Source organism: Molothrus ater, chromosome 19 (assembly GCF_012460135.2).
Source record: "Molothrus ater isolate BHLD 08-10-18 breed brown headed cowbird chromosome 19, BPBGC_Mater_1.1, whole genome shotgun sequence".
Lineage (NCBI taxonomy): Eukaryota > Metazoa > Chordata > Aves > Passeriformes > Icteridae > Molothrus > Molothrus ater.
The window spans coordinates 7,867,293-7,883,547 of NC_050496.2; the positions used below are offsets into that span (position 1 = coordinate 7,867,293).

Below are 16,255 nucleotides of genomic sequence, written 5' to 3' on the forward strand. Positions count from 1 at the left end.
ATATCAATAGCTTTATTAATACAAAAGTTTTTAATGAAGACAGAGAGTGTATTTGATCTAATAGCCACACACATACATGCACCTGCACAAGCACATTCATCTCCGTGCATCCATAGAGCTATACATTGGCTAATTATACTTTCATAGAGAACATTTAACAGCACTTATTTTATTAATAAACCTTTATAACTTTTTAAAAATACATATTTATTTTATTGTCAAAAAGGATGGTTTTGCCATATATGTTATGCACAAACTGTAATTGCTACAATACACACAGCGTGGGCACACACATCCTTGTAGCTCTTTATGTTTTATATATTTACAAGTTTAGTAACTGTATCTCATTTAGGCTACCACAATTTACTACTTGAATAAAACTTTTTAATACACACAAAAAATATTTTATTGTTAGGTCTGAATTACACACAAGAGTTGTCCTAATATCTGTACACCCTCAGCAGTGTGCCCATATATCTCTGGGTGTCTATAAAAACTGTGTGTATGGATATATAGAGAGAGAGAAAGAGAGAGTTTATATACATGTATATAGATCTGTATGTATATATACACTCTACATATGTCTGTAAATATATATATATGTAGTATGTCCATATACTGTTGTACAGATATAAACTGTTATATTTTCATGCAGCATACTTAGCAGAATTTAATAATCTAGGTTAATATTTTTATATTTCGAATTATGTATTTTATTACTGTAAAAGCCTGTTTTTACTACACATTCTATATTATGCACACACACACACACACGTATATATATATATATATATATATATACACACACACGTGTGCACTCCCCTTCTCTCACTTTCTAGTCAGGCAGAAATGTAATAATTTTATTTCAGTATAGCATATGGAAAAGAATTAATAAGGTTTCTAATATTTTTTGCATGAAGATTCATCTAAAAATTGTCATCACTGACAGGAAAAGATCTGAGTATAAATAAATAGTATATATTGTGCACCAAGATGTGTTTTAATAACCCAGAAACACTTCCTGTGGCTCTCGTGCTCAGCCCCTCTGTACACACGTGTCTCTGTCACAGAGGTTTCCATGTGCACACTCAGCACAGGTTTAAACAAAAGGGATTTATTTTTACCCAGAGACATGTGTATAAAATGATGTGATTTAAAGGTTAAAATTCATATTTTCATATTGTTTTAAAGGCTAGATTTATATTTTTGATTTTTTTCAAAAATATATGAAGTAGATTTTATTATGATGAAGATTAATAAATGTTACATGGGACATGGCATGTGTTTCTTCTAATACACACATTCACCCTGTCTAGGTGTTTGTGCACATTTATCTTTACATGCACACAACTAGAGACATTTAATAATTATATTTCACACTGCCAACTCAATAACATTTTCTTCATTAATATGGATTTAGAGCTTTTTGTATCCACATTTTATTGCTACAAAGATTATATTTGCTATATATGTTATTATGTACAAAATATAGTTGTTATAATGCAGCAACACACAAGACTTCCTTGACTGCCTGTGTGTGCTTTTAGTAGCCTTTTTATTATTATATTTTTATATAAAGTATAGAACAGATGATACATAGAACATGTTTTTTGGAGATGTTTTATTTCTTATTTACTTTATATGACCGGATTTTCACATATAATGAGGTATTTATAAGTACACGTTTACATATTCAGAGAAAATTTAAGAGGTATTATTAATGCAGCATAGTTAGTAGCATAAATATACTTTAATATGTAAATATTTAAAATAAACCATCTCCTCTCCACCCCAAGCTCAGGAGGCACATCCCAAACACATCTTTATGAGGAGCCAAGGGTTTATTTTGGAGTAGTTTTCCAGAGCTTTTGCCACTTTGGGGTCCTAGCGCTTTCATTTTAACCCACCTGCTTTGACTTCTGGGTGAATTTGGCGGATTTAACATTTCTGGGGTCATTCATGGATTTATTATGCAGAATGGATAACTATCCCAGAAAATCCATGATTAAAAAAAAAAACCAACAAAAAACAAACAAAAGAAAAAAAAAACAAAACAAAACAAACGGGAAAAGTCCTGAGGTGTTCCCTTGGCCAGGCACAGCCCCACCCTTAGGGCTGGGTTTGCTGTTTCTTTTTAACTCCTTTTAACCAATTCCAGTTTTCATGAAACCTGTGAGAACTTAAGAATCTTTGAGATGCTTTAAATCCGCTATCACCCTTGCCCAGCTGTTTAAAATAAATTAATCCAGAGCCAAATAAAGACACAGCCATACCCATGGCAAGTCTGGACGGCAAAAAACGAACCTTTGGTATTGCATTTAAGAGGAATAAATAGGATTTGTCACTGTGACTGTCACCGGTGCATTTCCGCAGCGTATTGGGTTTTTTTCTTTAATATGTAATCACTGCCTAGATGCAAATGTGGGTGGGGAAATGGGAGAGATCCATGGTGGGAACGCTGAGGGCCCCTCCGAGCCAACACAAGAGGTCACACAAGAGCCGCCAGCGGCTCCCGAGCGCTGGGATCCGCTCCAAAGCGCCGCCCGCTTTTCCTCTTCAACATCCCCTCGTCCTCCCTCGGGTGTTTGTGCCTCGGTGCGGCCGCTGCAGGTGGGACCCTGGGAAGGTCTGAGTCGCCGGTGGGACAAACGCAGTGTCACTGTCACCTCAGCAGAGCCGCTGCCCTGCCCGAGCCCCTGGCACACATCGGGGGCTGGGAGCTCTGCCCCAGGGGCGCCGGCTGCTGGCTGGAAGTGCCGAACACACTCGGCCTTAACACGATGGTGCTCAATCATTTTGCACATTCGCAGGCCAATTTTCATTGAAATGTGAAAATTAGCCCCACCTGCAGACAGCACCCAACAGCCAGCTTCCACCTGGGATGGATGAAAACAGTCAGAGGGAATTTATTGTAACCAGGACTTTGGCCCAGCAACCTGATTCCTCTAACCTGTATTTTGTTCCCTGCTTTCCTGTCCACCTCTGCAGCCTCCAGACAGAAACATCACCCCTGGGAAAGGACACAGTGCCTTGCTCAGCTGTGTCTCAGCCCTGGGCCCACCTTGCAGATGAACTGGTTGCCCCGTTCTGAGGTCCCAGTGGCCCTGGAGGAAACATGGCTTGTTAATTGGATGCTCTTCCACCACTAAGCTGGGGCTTTTTGTGTTACCTGCTGTTAGTGACTCAGATTATGAGGGTGAAATACAAATTATGCTCTGGATCCCAGTGCCACGTTGCTTTATACCTGCAGGTCAGCATTCAGCACAGCTTGTTCCATTTTCCAACAAAACCCCTGGTGGGAGGGGTAAATGTTGCATGGGTGGCTTTGGCAGCACAGGTCAGCCACACCTTTTTTGGACAAGCTCAGCCAACCCTGGTATGCAGCATAGATGGCAGAAAATTTAAAGGGCTTGTCAATACCAGAGCTGATGTCTCCATCATCAAAAGCAGTGAATGGCTCACTGATTGTCCCATGACTAAGCCCACCTAAACCCTGACTGGGATGGAAGGAATGCAGTGCCCTAGACAGAGCACTCATCTCTGGCTTGTTCTTGGCCCTGATGGGCAAAATGCCTGGATTACACCATTTATTGCTGCTATACCATGTATATTATGGGGAAGGGATGTTTTAGGACAATTTGGAACTACTGTGCAGATAGATTCAGCTTCACTGAAGGATCTTTTTCATAGGGGCCATCGATCAGCCATTCCAAACTCTATTTGGCCAACTCATGTCACTCATATTCCAGAATCTGGTCATTTGAAATACGACACACACATCTGTTGACTCTTAGTCTCGTTTCTTGATGGCAACTGCCCCCACTGGAGAGAAGGCCTGTGATGTCACTGGGCACTGGCTCACCTGCTTTGCCACTTCAGGCCTCCTGGCCACCATTAAAACAGACAATGGCCTGCCTACACTTCTGACCAGACTGGCCAATTCTTACAGCAGTGGGGTGTCTCTCACAGCACAGGTTATCCCTACTCTCCCACTGGGCAGGCTATTGTTGATGGTGCCCACAGGACATTGAAAACCATGCTTGAAAAACAAAACAAGGGGGAGTCAGGGTGCCCACATGACAGATCAGCAAAAGCCTTGTGTGTTCTCATTTTTCTGAATTGAGCTGAGGTTGGCCAAACAACATGTGAAAGACAATATTCTTTCAATACAAAGGCTCATGCCAGGCCTCTGGTGATGGTAAAGGTAAAGGACCTGTTAACAGGGCAAGGGAAAGGACCCTTAGATCTATTGGCATGGGGCAGGGGTTGTGCTCGTGTCTCCACAGGTCACAACATGAAGTGAGTTCCTTTGTGGTGTGTGCAGCCACTTGTGCTGTCCTGGCTGGCAAAGGCACTGCCCATGTCTTACCCCCTAAGATGGACAGAGCAAATGAATGATGACCCCTACTGATACCATGTGCACATTGTTCATGTCAAGGCATATGTTGCTGTTTTAGAAGGGTTGTTACTGGGTTACTCCCCTTCTGCCTTGCTCAGTCATATTACATCTGAAAATGTTTCAGGATCTGCTCAGGTTTTTCTAATCTTGTAGATGACCTCTGCTTCAGGGTATGGTTTAAACATTTAGTAGTATATGGCATAATTGTCTTTGGTGTGATTTTATTGATTAAACAAAGGGGAGATGTGGGAGATAAGGAATACTCTTCACTTCTGTTTCCTCTTGCTCACCAGAAAGCCCTCTGGGAAAGGTTCAGCTAACAGCAAGGTAAAAAATAGATCATGTAAACAGAGAACAAATTGTGTGACTGGTGAGTGGTCACCTCATGTGGGGGGCAGTGGTTGGCTGGGGAGACACCCAGAGATCAGAAAAGATGGTTGGGTAAAAGGACACAAGAACAGCAACACCATAGAGGCAGGCAGCCAATTTGCTTATTGGCTTGTTTTGCTTGAGTTTAGAGCATAAAAATTAGGTTTTTTGCAATAAAGTGTTCCCCTGGAGCAAGCAAGAAGTAGGTCCATGTGTCTTTGTTCCTTATTGCTACAAAGAAGGAAAAGCTGCTTTCTTGGGATGCTGTGTGTGCTGGTTTTGGGTAATTTTTTCCCTTGATGACCCTCTCCCAAAAGATGGAATTACAGCTCCTGCTTCCACCTCTCCCTCCTTCTGCACTGTCACTAATTTCTCATGTCCCTGTGTCACAACATCAGCTGGGAAAAGTGTCTGGAGCCTGGAACATCCTGCTGGCTCTGTCAAACAAGGTGGCAGGGAAGCAAGATTGAAGGGTCTGAGTTTGTTTAAGTCTAGGGCAGAGGAAAGCAAGGGAAGAAGTGAGTCTCCAGCTACAGAAAACCTGCCTGGAAGGGCTCTTCTCTGAGCTGCTGCAGACAGGACAAGGAGTAACAAGCTTAAAGTACAGCAAAGAAAACGGTGCTCGGGCAGCCAGAAAAAACCCAAAAATCAAGAGGGCAACGAGTGAAACATTGAAATAAACTGCCTGGGAGGATTGTGAAATCCCCATTATTAGAGGCATTTAGAACAAGCCTGTCAGGACTGACAGGCAGAGTCCATCCTGCCTGCAGGCAGAGGAGGGGCTAAAAATATCTCACAGTCCCTTCAATCTTTATTTTCAGTGTTTGAGCAGAAGGCAGATTAAGCTGCTCAGCACCACCATCGGCTTCAAGACAAAAGCCATTTCCATTCAAACATATTCATATATTAAGACACGTATTAAGAAATAAAATTAAATCAATATTCCCCTACTGCACCAACCCTGAGCTTCCCATATTCATGGGTTTTGATTAGAGAAGACAGCTGAGTTCCCACAGCAACAATGTTCTATCCTCCAACATTTAAGATGCTACAAAATCCTTGCTTGTTGAATCTAAAAGTGCCACAGGTTCCCCATGTTCACTAGGTGTTGTGGGTTGGCTTTCAGTGTTTCAACATCCAGAATAACTCCTGCTCTCCATCCAAACATCCTCTGGGCTGCTCTGAATGTCCCGCTGGAGAATGGCTCAGTGCTGGCTGGCTGTGTCACAGGAGCCACATGCCACATCTGGTCACACCTCTGGGCCTCTCCTGGAAGCCACCACCACCCACCAGACAGTGAGGAGGTGCCTGTTGGAGCTAAAGCCACTCATTCAGTCAGTCTCTACCAACAGCTTTGCAGCTCTGAAAATTTAAGGGAGATTTGCAGAGGCACCTAGAGGATTTTGGCACTCAAATCCATGCCAGCAGGGCTGGGGCTGCTAAGCAACATAGACAGCTGAACAGATCCCTCTGAGAGCACATGAGCTTCATTAGCCAATATGTGACTTATGTTATGAAACTGGCCTCTCTGCCAACCTTTTGCAACAGGATTTTGGTTCCACAGCTTATCCTTAGGAGTCAGCACCCTGGTTCTGCAAGGGAAACAAGCACTGCCACCCTTCCTGCTCAGCACAGACAGGAGGAGGATGCCTGGGCTGGAAACAACCCAGTGACAGACACCCAGCTCAGAACCAAAACACCACCCACCAAACACTACCTGAACAGGAATCTGAAAGCTTTTATCAAGAGAGCCTGCCCTCCCTGGGGCTTTGACCTGTGAGTGGAACTCCTCTTGTGTGTTCAGCTGGCACCTGGCACAGGCTCTGTGCTGAATTCCCCAGGCAGCCTGGAAAGCTCACACCCACCCCAAGGCTGAGCAGTCTGGGGGTGTTTAGCCCCAGGACAGTGTCACCAAACCACTGCTGCTTGTGCCACTTGGGCAGTGCTGGGAATGCCAAAGCAAAGGCATCCCAACGCTTTCAAGAGCTACATGAGAACATCTCAGGTGTCTTATGTCCATTCCCTTCCCTCTGAGAGTGGTTGGTGAATTTATTCAGACAAACGATGACTGAAACACTCCCAAGCAGCAGGATGGAGGAGCAGCTCTGGCTGTTGGAGCACAGTGGTCAAATGGCAAGGCTGAGAAAGGGAAGGCAGGGAGCACCCACACCCTGGAGCCAGCTTTGCTGTGCCATCCTGATCACTCTTTTGTCAACTATTCTTAGCTTTAACCTTATGGCACCTATTGATGAGTGAAAGCAATCAGCAGCAGAGCCCAACATCCTGTGCTCTTTAAAAATAGCAAAGCATGGAGAAAAGATTCAGTCAAGCACATGATGTGACCATGACAGCCTTGGCCTTCAGGGACATCTCGTGGCTAAGCACACCAGACCCAAGTAAAGAATTTTGTAGAGGTTCTGAGCAGGAGGGGCATTTAAGCAGGAAAAAAAAAAAAAAAAGAAAAATTGTACTATCTTCCCTTTAACTTGCTCATTCCAGCCCCAAGAATGTGCATTTCATAGAATATCCTGAGTTGGAAGGGACCCACAAGGCCACTCAAGCCTCCTTGGAAAGGACTTCCTTACCCAGAACTGGGAGATTCTTATCGTAATCACTATTTAAGAGGAATGTGGAGCAGACAGGATTGGAGCAGGAGCCTACCTACCTTTAGACCTCTTTTTGTTAACAGGAAGAAAAATTAATATTGTCTTTCTCACTCTTTAATTGTATTTTAAACCAATACAATTCAAACAAGCACTCTAATATAAATCCTTAAAGGTAGCCCTTCATTTAATAGAATTATTTTTTGATGCAGAGGATATTGTGTTATAAAAACATGATCTAAAAATATATGCAGTATTCAAAGTACCTGCTGCATCCCAGACATTTTCTGGAAAGGTCCATCTGAAATGTTTGCTATCTCTGCTTTATTTAGATTCAGCCTACTTGTTGCACTTCTAAAACCTAGAGGCATAGAAAATACAGAAGCAAGTGCTTTTAAAAACATTTGCCTTGGGAAGACAAAGAAATCCCATCTCTGTACTGCAGCATGCATTACTGGAAAAAGCACTATCCTTACTCCTGAGAGGAATCAGCCTCGAGAGTTCCAATTAGATGGAGGGAAAAAAGAAAAGACTAATTGATATGCTTGCTTTCCAGACAGAAATACATTTTTAGTTCAGCTTGTCTATATTTTATGCAATGATACTCCTCCAGGGATAAGAGCAAAATTATGTATTTCAATGTTCTAAATTGAAATTTAGAACATTGAAATTGGGGGAAAAAAATCCCAATATATTCTTATATCCCAGAACAGCAAAAGGGAAAAGCAAGTTCTAACTATTGACCAAAATTTAGACAGAAATATATTTTTTCCATAGTAAAAATTGAATATTTTTGATTACAGTCTTTCTTACTGTTTTTAAAGCATTGGCTGAGCAGACATGGGGCTCCTAAGGTTCAATTCAGGATCCTTTTTGTCAGGAGTGGCCACAGTGTCAGTCTCTGACTGCCCTGCCTAAATGATGGAGAGGGAAAAAAACAACCACCAAGAAAACAAGAGTTTCCAAATTGCACCAAATGTTTATTGTTAGTCTAGTACATTCAATATCATATTGACTAGAATACAGTAATTCAAAATATTTTTGGCGAATTGAAACTTTTTAAAAACCATTTCAAACACTCCAAAAAGCAAATGCCATGAAAAATTAACTTAAAATTAAAACAAACATATTCAAGCAATAGTTTAACTTTTGACTACAGAAAACCTTTACATGTATTTTAGTGGTTTTAGCAGTACTGCATTTCAACAAAATATATGAACTCACAAAAAGTGGAAAATATTAAAATAGACACAATGTTAAAAATCTGAGGCATCCAGATCTGCAAGACTGTTGTAGTAGAATTACCTGCCCAGCTGTTCCCTTTGCTCTCTTTTGGGGCAGTTTGAGTTTGCTGTGGTGCTGCCACTTCTCTGCTCACCTGCTACCACCACAGAGCAATTCTTCAATGTCTTGAATTTAAAGTTTGACCCTCTGGTAAATTCCCTATACAAGTGTAAATATTCTAAAACTTGCGGCCCTCTGGCAAATCTGAGTGAAACAGGACCTTTGAAACATCCCTATCTTGCTATTTATTGTTTGCAGACAGGCAATATCCAGAACAAAATCTGAAAAAGGCAACACATTTTGGTTTTGTTTTTAAATACTGACATGTAAAACTGAGTAAATTAGAAAAAGGATAAAGTCAATCTTAATATAAGACATTCATTACATAGTGGGACAGGATACAATTATTGGAGAAACAGGATTACAATGACTCTTCTACATTGGTCATTTGAGCACAGCCTACAATCATGACTTGCTACCACAGCTGGATTTCCTGTACAGACAGACAGTAACAAAGACCAGTCAGACTCTGTGTGAAGCCCCAGGATGACAAGTGACACCCTAGCACATCCTCCAAGCTCTGCTCCCTGCCAGGCTGTGCTTGTGAAGAACCCTGAGCTCCAGGTGCTCAGCAATGCTCCGCCTCTTGCTCCCACCTGGGTTTCCCAGCACAACCACCCCACCAAAAGCTGGTGGGACCAGTCAGTTTAAGCCCCTTTGGAAACCCAAGTCTCAGTGCCACGTGCGTGTGCAGGGGCTGGGGAAATGAGTTGGGAAATGGGGAAAGCCCTGGCTTGGATGGGGGATATTCCACACGAGCCCCCACGCTGGGCAGTATGGGTACAGCTGGGAACTTGGAGGAGAAAATCACCTCAGCTATTCCTTTTACAGCTCTTCATCACAAATAAAGCCAACTTAAGGTCTGGTTCAGTGGTACTGTAAATGAGCAGAATGCTGCCATGTTAGAACTGAGCAGAATCACATTTAGGTTTTAGTTTGTAAAAGTGGTTATTACAATTACAGCTGCAACACAAACTTCAGAAGAGGTACAATGTTTGCTCCTCAGAACAGGGTGTGGAATGTAACCATTTCTTGCAAGAGTTTGCAACATGAATAACTGCATAGATGACAGTTGTGTGTCTTCAGTTCAATAAATGTACTTTTAAAGTTTACAAAAAACACAGAAAAATTTCTATAAAAGTCACATTATACCAAGATAATGGGTGGTAAAAGTAGATTAGTTGTCTCTGATTAATGTTTAAGAAATGACTCGTGGAAAGGTGATAGAAACCAATTTCATGTCAAGAGCATTACATTTTCACTATTGCACTGACTTCACCATTTGAATCACTAATTTAGAAAAATTCACGTAGTTAAAAACTGTAAAATTAAACTAGCATACAAAATTTGTTTGTAAACATCAGGTAGCCAGTTCTGCTAACATGGAATGGACTCTTGGTTACTGCAGTACAGTATCTTGGTTATTTACAGCACTTGCCATGTGATGGGAAATGGCAGGACACAAACATCAGTTCACAGTAATTGTGTTCACAGAACTACCAAAGTCAGTGCAGTTTTGCTGTGCAATTTTTCCAATTCCCCCCAATTCTTTAAGTCAAATAATACTGTTACAGAGGCCAAGTGCAGATTATTGTTTTGTATGATCTCATAAGTGACGAATGATGTCTGCAGGACTTCTGTAAAGGTACTTCCAAATGGCGTAGTAATGGACAGCAGCTGCTGTGGCCACGAAGAGGTGCCAGATGGCGTGGGCAAAGGGGATCACTCCATCACTCTTGAAGAACACCACGCCCAGGCAATAGATCAAACCTCCCCAGGCCACTTCCTGCAGTCCCTCGGTGTTGCTCTGCCAGGGAACAAGGACAGGTCAGGGGCAGGGTGTAAAGGGGGAAAAGAGTATTTATGGACAAAATACACAGTGCTTTTCTCCCCCAGGCAAAGGGAGCTGGCTGTGACAACTCTGAAAATGTTGGGTGGGACAGATGGACAAGTGAGAAATGTAGTGTATTTATATTACACTTTGTGAAATGCACAATAATGTCCTTATATACCATGTCCCCATAGCACTAGAAAACTTATACTGGGACAACTCAAGAACTAAAACAAGATTGATGGTTTGCTTCATCAGCAGAGCAGACAATCATGGAGACAAAGAAAATCACAGTACTCTGTGGAAGTGTGAGTTTAATGCAGAGCTCCTCCCATCAAGACTTTGATACAGTCAGTTAAGGCATTAACCTGAAAATGTGTCACGTTTATATTAGCAGCAGAGATGGTTAATCAACATAATTTAAAATGTGCAACTATAAAAAAGTTTGGAGTAGGATGCTTTTCAGATGCACCAAGAAACCCAGGCTCTCTCCATCTACACAATGCAGCCCAGATTGAACAAAACAAGGCAGCATTTCACTGAAATGTGAACTATAAATCCAAACTATGACAGGCTGTATTTGGTTGCTCTGCAAAGAGCATTTACAAGTATAGTGTACTAAAATGAACATCTCTGCAGAGGAAAGAGCTGCACTGGAATTTAAGCTGGTTATAAAAGGCAAGTTTTGTTTGTTTGCACTGTTAATAGTCACATTCCTTACCATGGATGTCACTACCAGAGCAGGAGAAAATCCCATCGCTAAATAGAAAAAGAGTTCAACGATCTTATACCTAAAAAGGAATGATTTGAGCAATTTAAGGTGGTGTACAAAAGGATGAACATTTCCTTCAACAGCAAAAATGAATATTTTAAATTATGTGTTGGTATTGGGTCATTATACAAAAAATTTTCATGCAGATAGAGGTTATAGTGTTTTATGACAAAATTAAAACTAGTGTTTATCTCTGCATTTTAGAGTTGCAGGCAATACCTTCTCTAAATATTGCCCACACACTTTCACTTGCAGTAAGTACCAGTGAGAATATAAAACACTGAGGCAACTTAAATTTTCTTGTTTGATGAGAACCTTGGCAGGTCATCTCCAAAACAAAAAAAGTTTGGTCTTGTTCCCTGATGATAATTTTCAGTTTAAAGTTAAATGCAAAGAATAATTCTTACTTTTCATGGTAGAGAAATACATAAAGGGTTCCTCCAGCAGCCATCAGCCAGATAAACCATCTCATGTGAGATGCCAGAGGTCCCAGCTCACGGAGATTTAACCTGGAGGTATAAAGGTTCCAAGAGACAAAAGTGATGAGTAAACTAACACAATAGCAGTGGGGATTAATAAAAACAAATAAATACTCAGAGCTTTAACTACAGAATGATAGGGGGAACAAACACTGGGACGTTCTACCCACAGAGAGGCAGAAGGTGTTTGCATTGATGGGTGGAAAGCATGAACTGAGGTATGTGGAGTATAAATAAACTACTTTCTGATGCTTTCTAGCATCACTTTCTGTTCAGCAAGGCCCAGGAGATGACATTACAATGTCTGTCACAACACAATGTGGTCAATTGCATCCAAGAAGCCATCTGTAGATTTTGGAAAGCTGCAACAATGAACTCTTTACTTTGGAAAAGCTTTGATTCCGCAGCTGTGGTCCCCATTTCTTACCATGGTGCGTAGGATGCTGCAATGAAGACATAGATCATCATTCTGTCACACATGTGAAAGCAATGCTCCATTGTCCTAGGGACAGAGAGACAGAACAGGTCACCATGACACATTTTGGGAAGTTTTTTGCATCACCTCACTTTCCTGACATGCTTTGGAATTACTCTGGGGAAAATACCATCACCTCCATCCCTCTTACAACCATGTGGAGGAACTGAGACACGTAAGAGCTGAGCACTTCTCCCGTCCCCTCCCCTTCTCCACCCCCACCTTGCATCCCTGCCTAATCCAGACACTGTTATTATTTAGTGACTACTGGCTATATCCAATTTATGGCCCAAAATTATTTAGGGAGTCTTACAAGGGATGGATAAATAAAATAAAATTAAAATAATAAATCCCATGTCAGTTTTGCTATTGCTGCCTTGGTCCCAAGGAGGTTTCCTGCTGGTTAGCTGGGCATTGGCAAAAGCTGTGTTCTTCAAAGCACCTGAGCATGCCATAGTCCCAGACAGTGTCTTCATGTCTGCAATGGCATATTATCCATCAACCACCTACATTATGTTTTTCTCATTCTGCTTCTGGATTAAGAGTCACTAGGGCCTACCAAAACACATTTTCTTTGTGACAAGGCAGCAGACATTCAAGTTCACTGGTACATGAGCTTGGCTATTTCTTCTAAAAAAATCAAGGGTGTTTATAGGAACCAAGGCAACCCCCATGGCAGGGAGAAATGATGCATCTGACCCCAGTGATATCGGAAGGTTAATTAATTACTTTATTATACTGTATTATTCTATATGCTATTACACTGCATTAAACTGAATCTGCACAAGCACCCAGCTCAACTCAACTGCCCAGAATTTTGTAGCTATCAGCTGACAGTCCCAACACACACACACACTTGTCCCTGATAGGCCAAGGAAACAAAACACCCTCACTTTGGGTAAACAATCTCCATATTGCATTCTTGCATTCTACTTTGGCACGACACAGGAGCAGCAAATGAGATGAGAATTGTTTTGATCATTCTTTTCTCTGCTTCTCTCAGGTTCAGAGAATGTGAATCCCACAGGTGTTTTTATCACGATTCAGTAGAAAGTACCACTCCAACCTCCCGTAAAATTGGTTTGACTGAGAAGCACAATGGGCAAACATCCCAAGGAAGTGCAGCATTTTCCCCTGCTACCTTAGGTGACTCTTCTTCCAGGAGACGATGTGGAACACGGTGGAGACGATGAAGAGGGCGCAGAGCCCCACCCCGTACATCCATGCTGTGATCTTCTCCCAGCGGTCGTCGGAGAGCCGATGGAGGAGGGCGCTGCCCACGATGGCAGGGACAATCAGGAACTGCCAAAACAAAAGGCCATTGTCGGGTCCCTGCCGTGGTGCCACCCACAGAGCAGCACCAGCAGGCAGAGAGCCCAGCCCCAGCCAGAGAGTTTTGTCTTTTGGTTTTAAGTTGACACATCAGCACCAGAAATTCATCGATGTCTCAGGCATCGATGTCTCATCTGGTTTTGCTAAATTTCTCCCCCCATGGTACCAGGGCAGGTAACCAACTCCTCTAGCCACGACAGCAAATTCTTTTGTCTAATTTTGTACGTATTAGCAGTGGTTTTATTTTCACATTCAGCCTCATGTTTTAAAACCAAATTGATCTTACTCTAGGCTTGAATTTAAGCCACCTCTTGTACATAGACACAGAGCACAAGACAGACCAAAATAAACTCAAATCCCAAATGAAAAAACAAAGCATTTAGCAAAGTGCAGCTGCAAGAATTAAGCAACAGTTTTGCAGAACTTGGGTTTAAGCTACCATAAATAAATTAGCTGCAAACTTCTCTCATGAATAGATTTTTAATGCACAAAGGTGTTCTTCTAATGCAGCATATCCAACTCTGTTTTCCTTCCCACCTCCCTCTCAAAGCATTTCTAATTCACTTCATCCAAAACAGGCCCTGTTCAAACATCATGATAAAATTACACATTTGCATGAAGCATCCAAGAAGTGACTGCAGGCTTTAAATGCATACATTTAAAACCACACTCCCTTCCAGAATAAAATACCTGATGTACCTCTATCTCCTTCAGGAAAGGCAAAAAGAAAAGCAGGAGAAGAAGGAAATAACCCCAAAAACCCTAAAAAACACCATACGTCCAAGTATTTAAAGAAGAGAGCTTACTGACAAAGCTATTTCTACCTATCTCCATCCACTATCAAGTCAGCCTTCTAAGTTACAAACACTGCACAAATTCTCTTCCAGGCCCTACAGCAAGTCTAAAATGCTAATTTGTTCCCTTGAATTGCAAATAAGCTTCTTAGGGTTAAATTCCTGGCAATTTAACCCAAGTCTCATATGTTAAACAATAAAGCCAGGAACAAGCAATGTTTAAACAAATCTGGCCACTTTGCATTACAGGTTTGATAGCTCAGACTGCAGAGTTCTAATCTAGCCTGAGCTATTTGTCCTTTATCTAATTACAGACCAGAGGAAATCGAGGTTCTGCTCAGTGCAGAGGATGCAGAGCAAACTGAATGGATCTGAGAATAACAATAACATGAATGGATCTGAGAATAACAATTTCCTTCTGACTTTGAAGTATACTAGCTGTAGCTTCATTACTACTCAATTTCCTTATGTTTTGCAAAATTCAGTGTATTTGTGCCAAAAGCTGTAGAGCCATGGAAATTAAAAGTATGGCATTGATACATTCACAGCATTGGGACTAGAGGTGAAAACACTTCCTGAGCTTTGTAATGGAACTATGGAAGTTGACTTGGTGCACTTTAAGGCCAGAAATAGTCTGCCAGCCTGGCTTATCATTTATCATCAACCCTAAGTTTCCTGCACACATCCTGGATAGCCCCCAAATTCAGGGAAGGTTGAAACGTGTCACTCCTCAGGAGATCAGCCACTCCTGTTTTCCACACATGACACACAGTCTGAGTGAAGTGTGGCTGAAGCCCCTGGCACAGCCAGGAACTGATGAGATGTGACAACTGTTTCATTTAGTTTTTGCAGGGGACAGGAGGATACTTAGCCCCAGAAATGGTGGTGTAGCCATGGCTCTAAGCTGTATAATCCCACTGCATCCTCAGTTTCCTTCCCAATTTTCAGTGCAAATTCCAGTTTTGACTAAACTTGACAGAGAACTAAAAGGTTTCAGAGAGATTAAATACCTACAAATACCAGGTAAAACAGCAAATTCCTACTAATTCCCTATAACAGCCTAGGCATGAGCTGCTCAGGGACTCTGACAGAGACCACTTCACAGGAAAAGAGACCTCTTTGGGCTTTAGATTTAGATGTTACACAGAATAACCTGCCTTTCTTACACAGAGACCCCAGTTTTTTACTAATCTCCTCAAATAAATATTTCACAAGCTAAGCTGTGACATGGGATGCTCAAATGGGCCAAAACAAAGTTCAGTGTCAATCACTCTTTGCAGTAATTATTGTGTATAAAGTGATACAGTTAAAACAAAGAAGGAATTCTATTATCACCTCTTTATTTGCACCTTCAGAATCAAGAGTGCAGCACGTGAATGAAGACTTTAATCCCTTTTTTGCCTTGTCCTGCTTTAAAGAACAAATCTACCTCTCACAGGCAAGAGCACTGTATTCCATGAAAAGGACTGACTGTTTTTCCTAAGTGCTCTTTTTGCAACCTTTTCCTCTCCGTGCTCGGTAGGCACCGTGGGAACAGTCAGACGAAACAAGAGATGTTTTATTACTCTTTTTTTTTGGCCAAAAATAGCTAGATTAAATACAAATTCCAGAAATGATACCCTGCTGTTCCAGCCAACTCGATTAAAGTTCTTCAGATGGCAATGCCATAACAGGTAACATATGGTACAATGGGCTTTATCCATCTTACAAAAGAAATACAAAACTTCAGCTCACAAAAAAAGGCAAATTTTCCCAAGTTCATTTGAAAAAAATCACAAGCACAAGAATTGCATTTTAATCTCCAGTTTTCAGAATGGAACAGCCATTAACCAGTCCTTCAAGAGGAGGGGAGTTTAT

At 41.6% G+C, this 16,255-nt stretch overlaps 1 protein-coding gene across 2 annotated transcripts in view; it reads right to left on the reverse strand.

The window, feature by feature from the left end:
- Nucleotides 1-8,330: 8,330 nt before the first annotated feature.
- Nucleotides 8,331-16,255, reverse strand: part of MMD (monocyte to macrophage differentiation associated) — a 41,606-nt gene continuing 33,681 nt past the window's right edge. For both annotated transcript variants that reach the window (XM_054516879.1, XM_036394339.2), the window contains exons 3-7: nucleotides 13,414-13,574; nucleotides 12,225-12,299; nucleotides 11,726-11,827; nucleotides 11,268-11,337; nucleotides 8,331-10,522 (exon numbers count right to left, since the gene is read on the reverse strand). In XM_054516879.1, coding sequence (XP_054372854.1) covers nucleotides 10,322-10,522; nucleotides 11,268-11,337; nucleotides 11,726-11,827; nucleotides 12,225-12,299; nucleotides 13,414-13,574 — 609 coding nt within the window. In that variant the 3' untranslated portion in view covers nucleotides 8,331-10,321. The remainder of the gene's footprint in view (nucleotides 10,523-11,267; nucleotides 11,338-11,725; nucleotides 11,828-12,224; nucleotides 12,300-13,413; nucleotides 13,575-16,255) is intronic.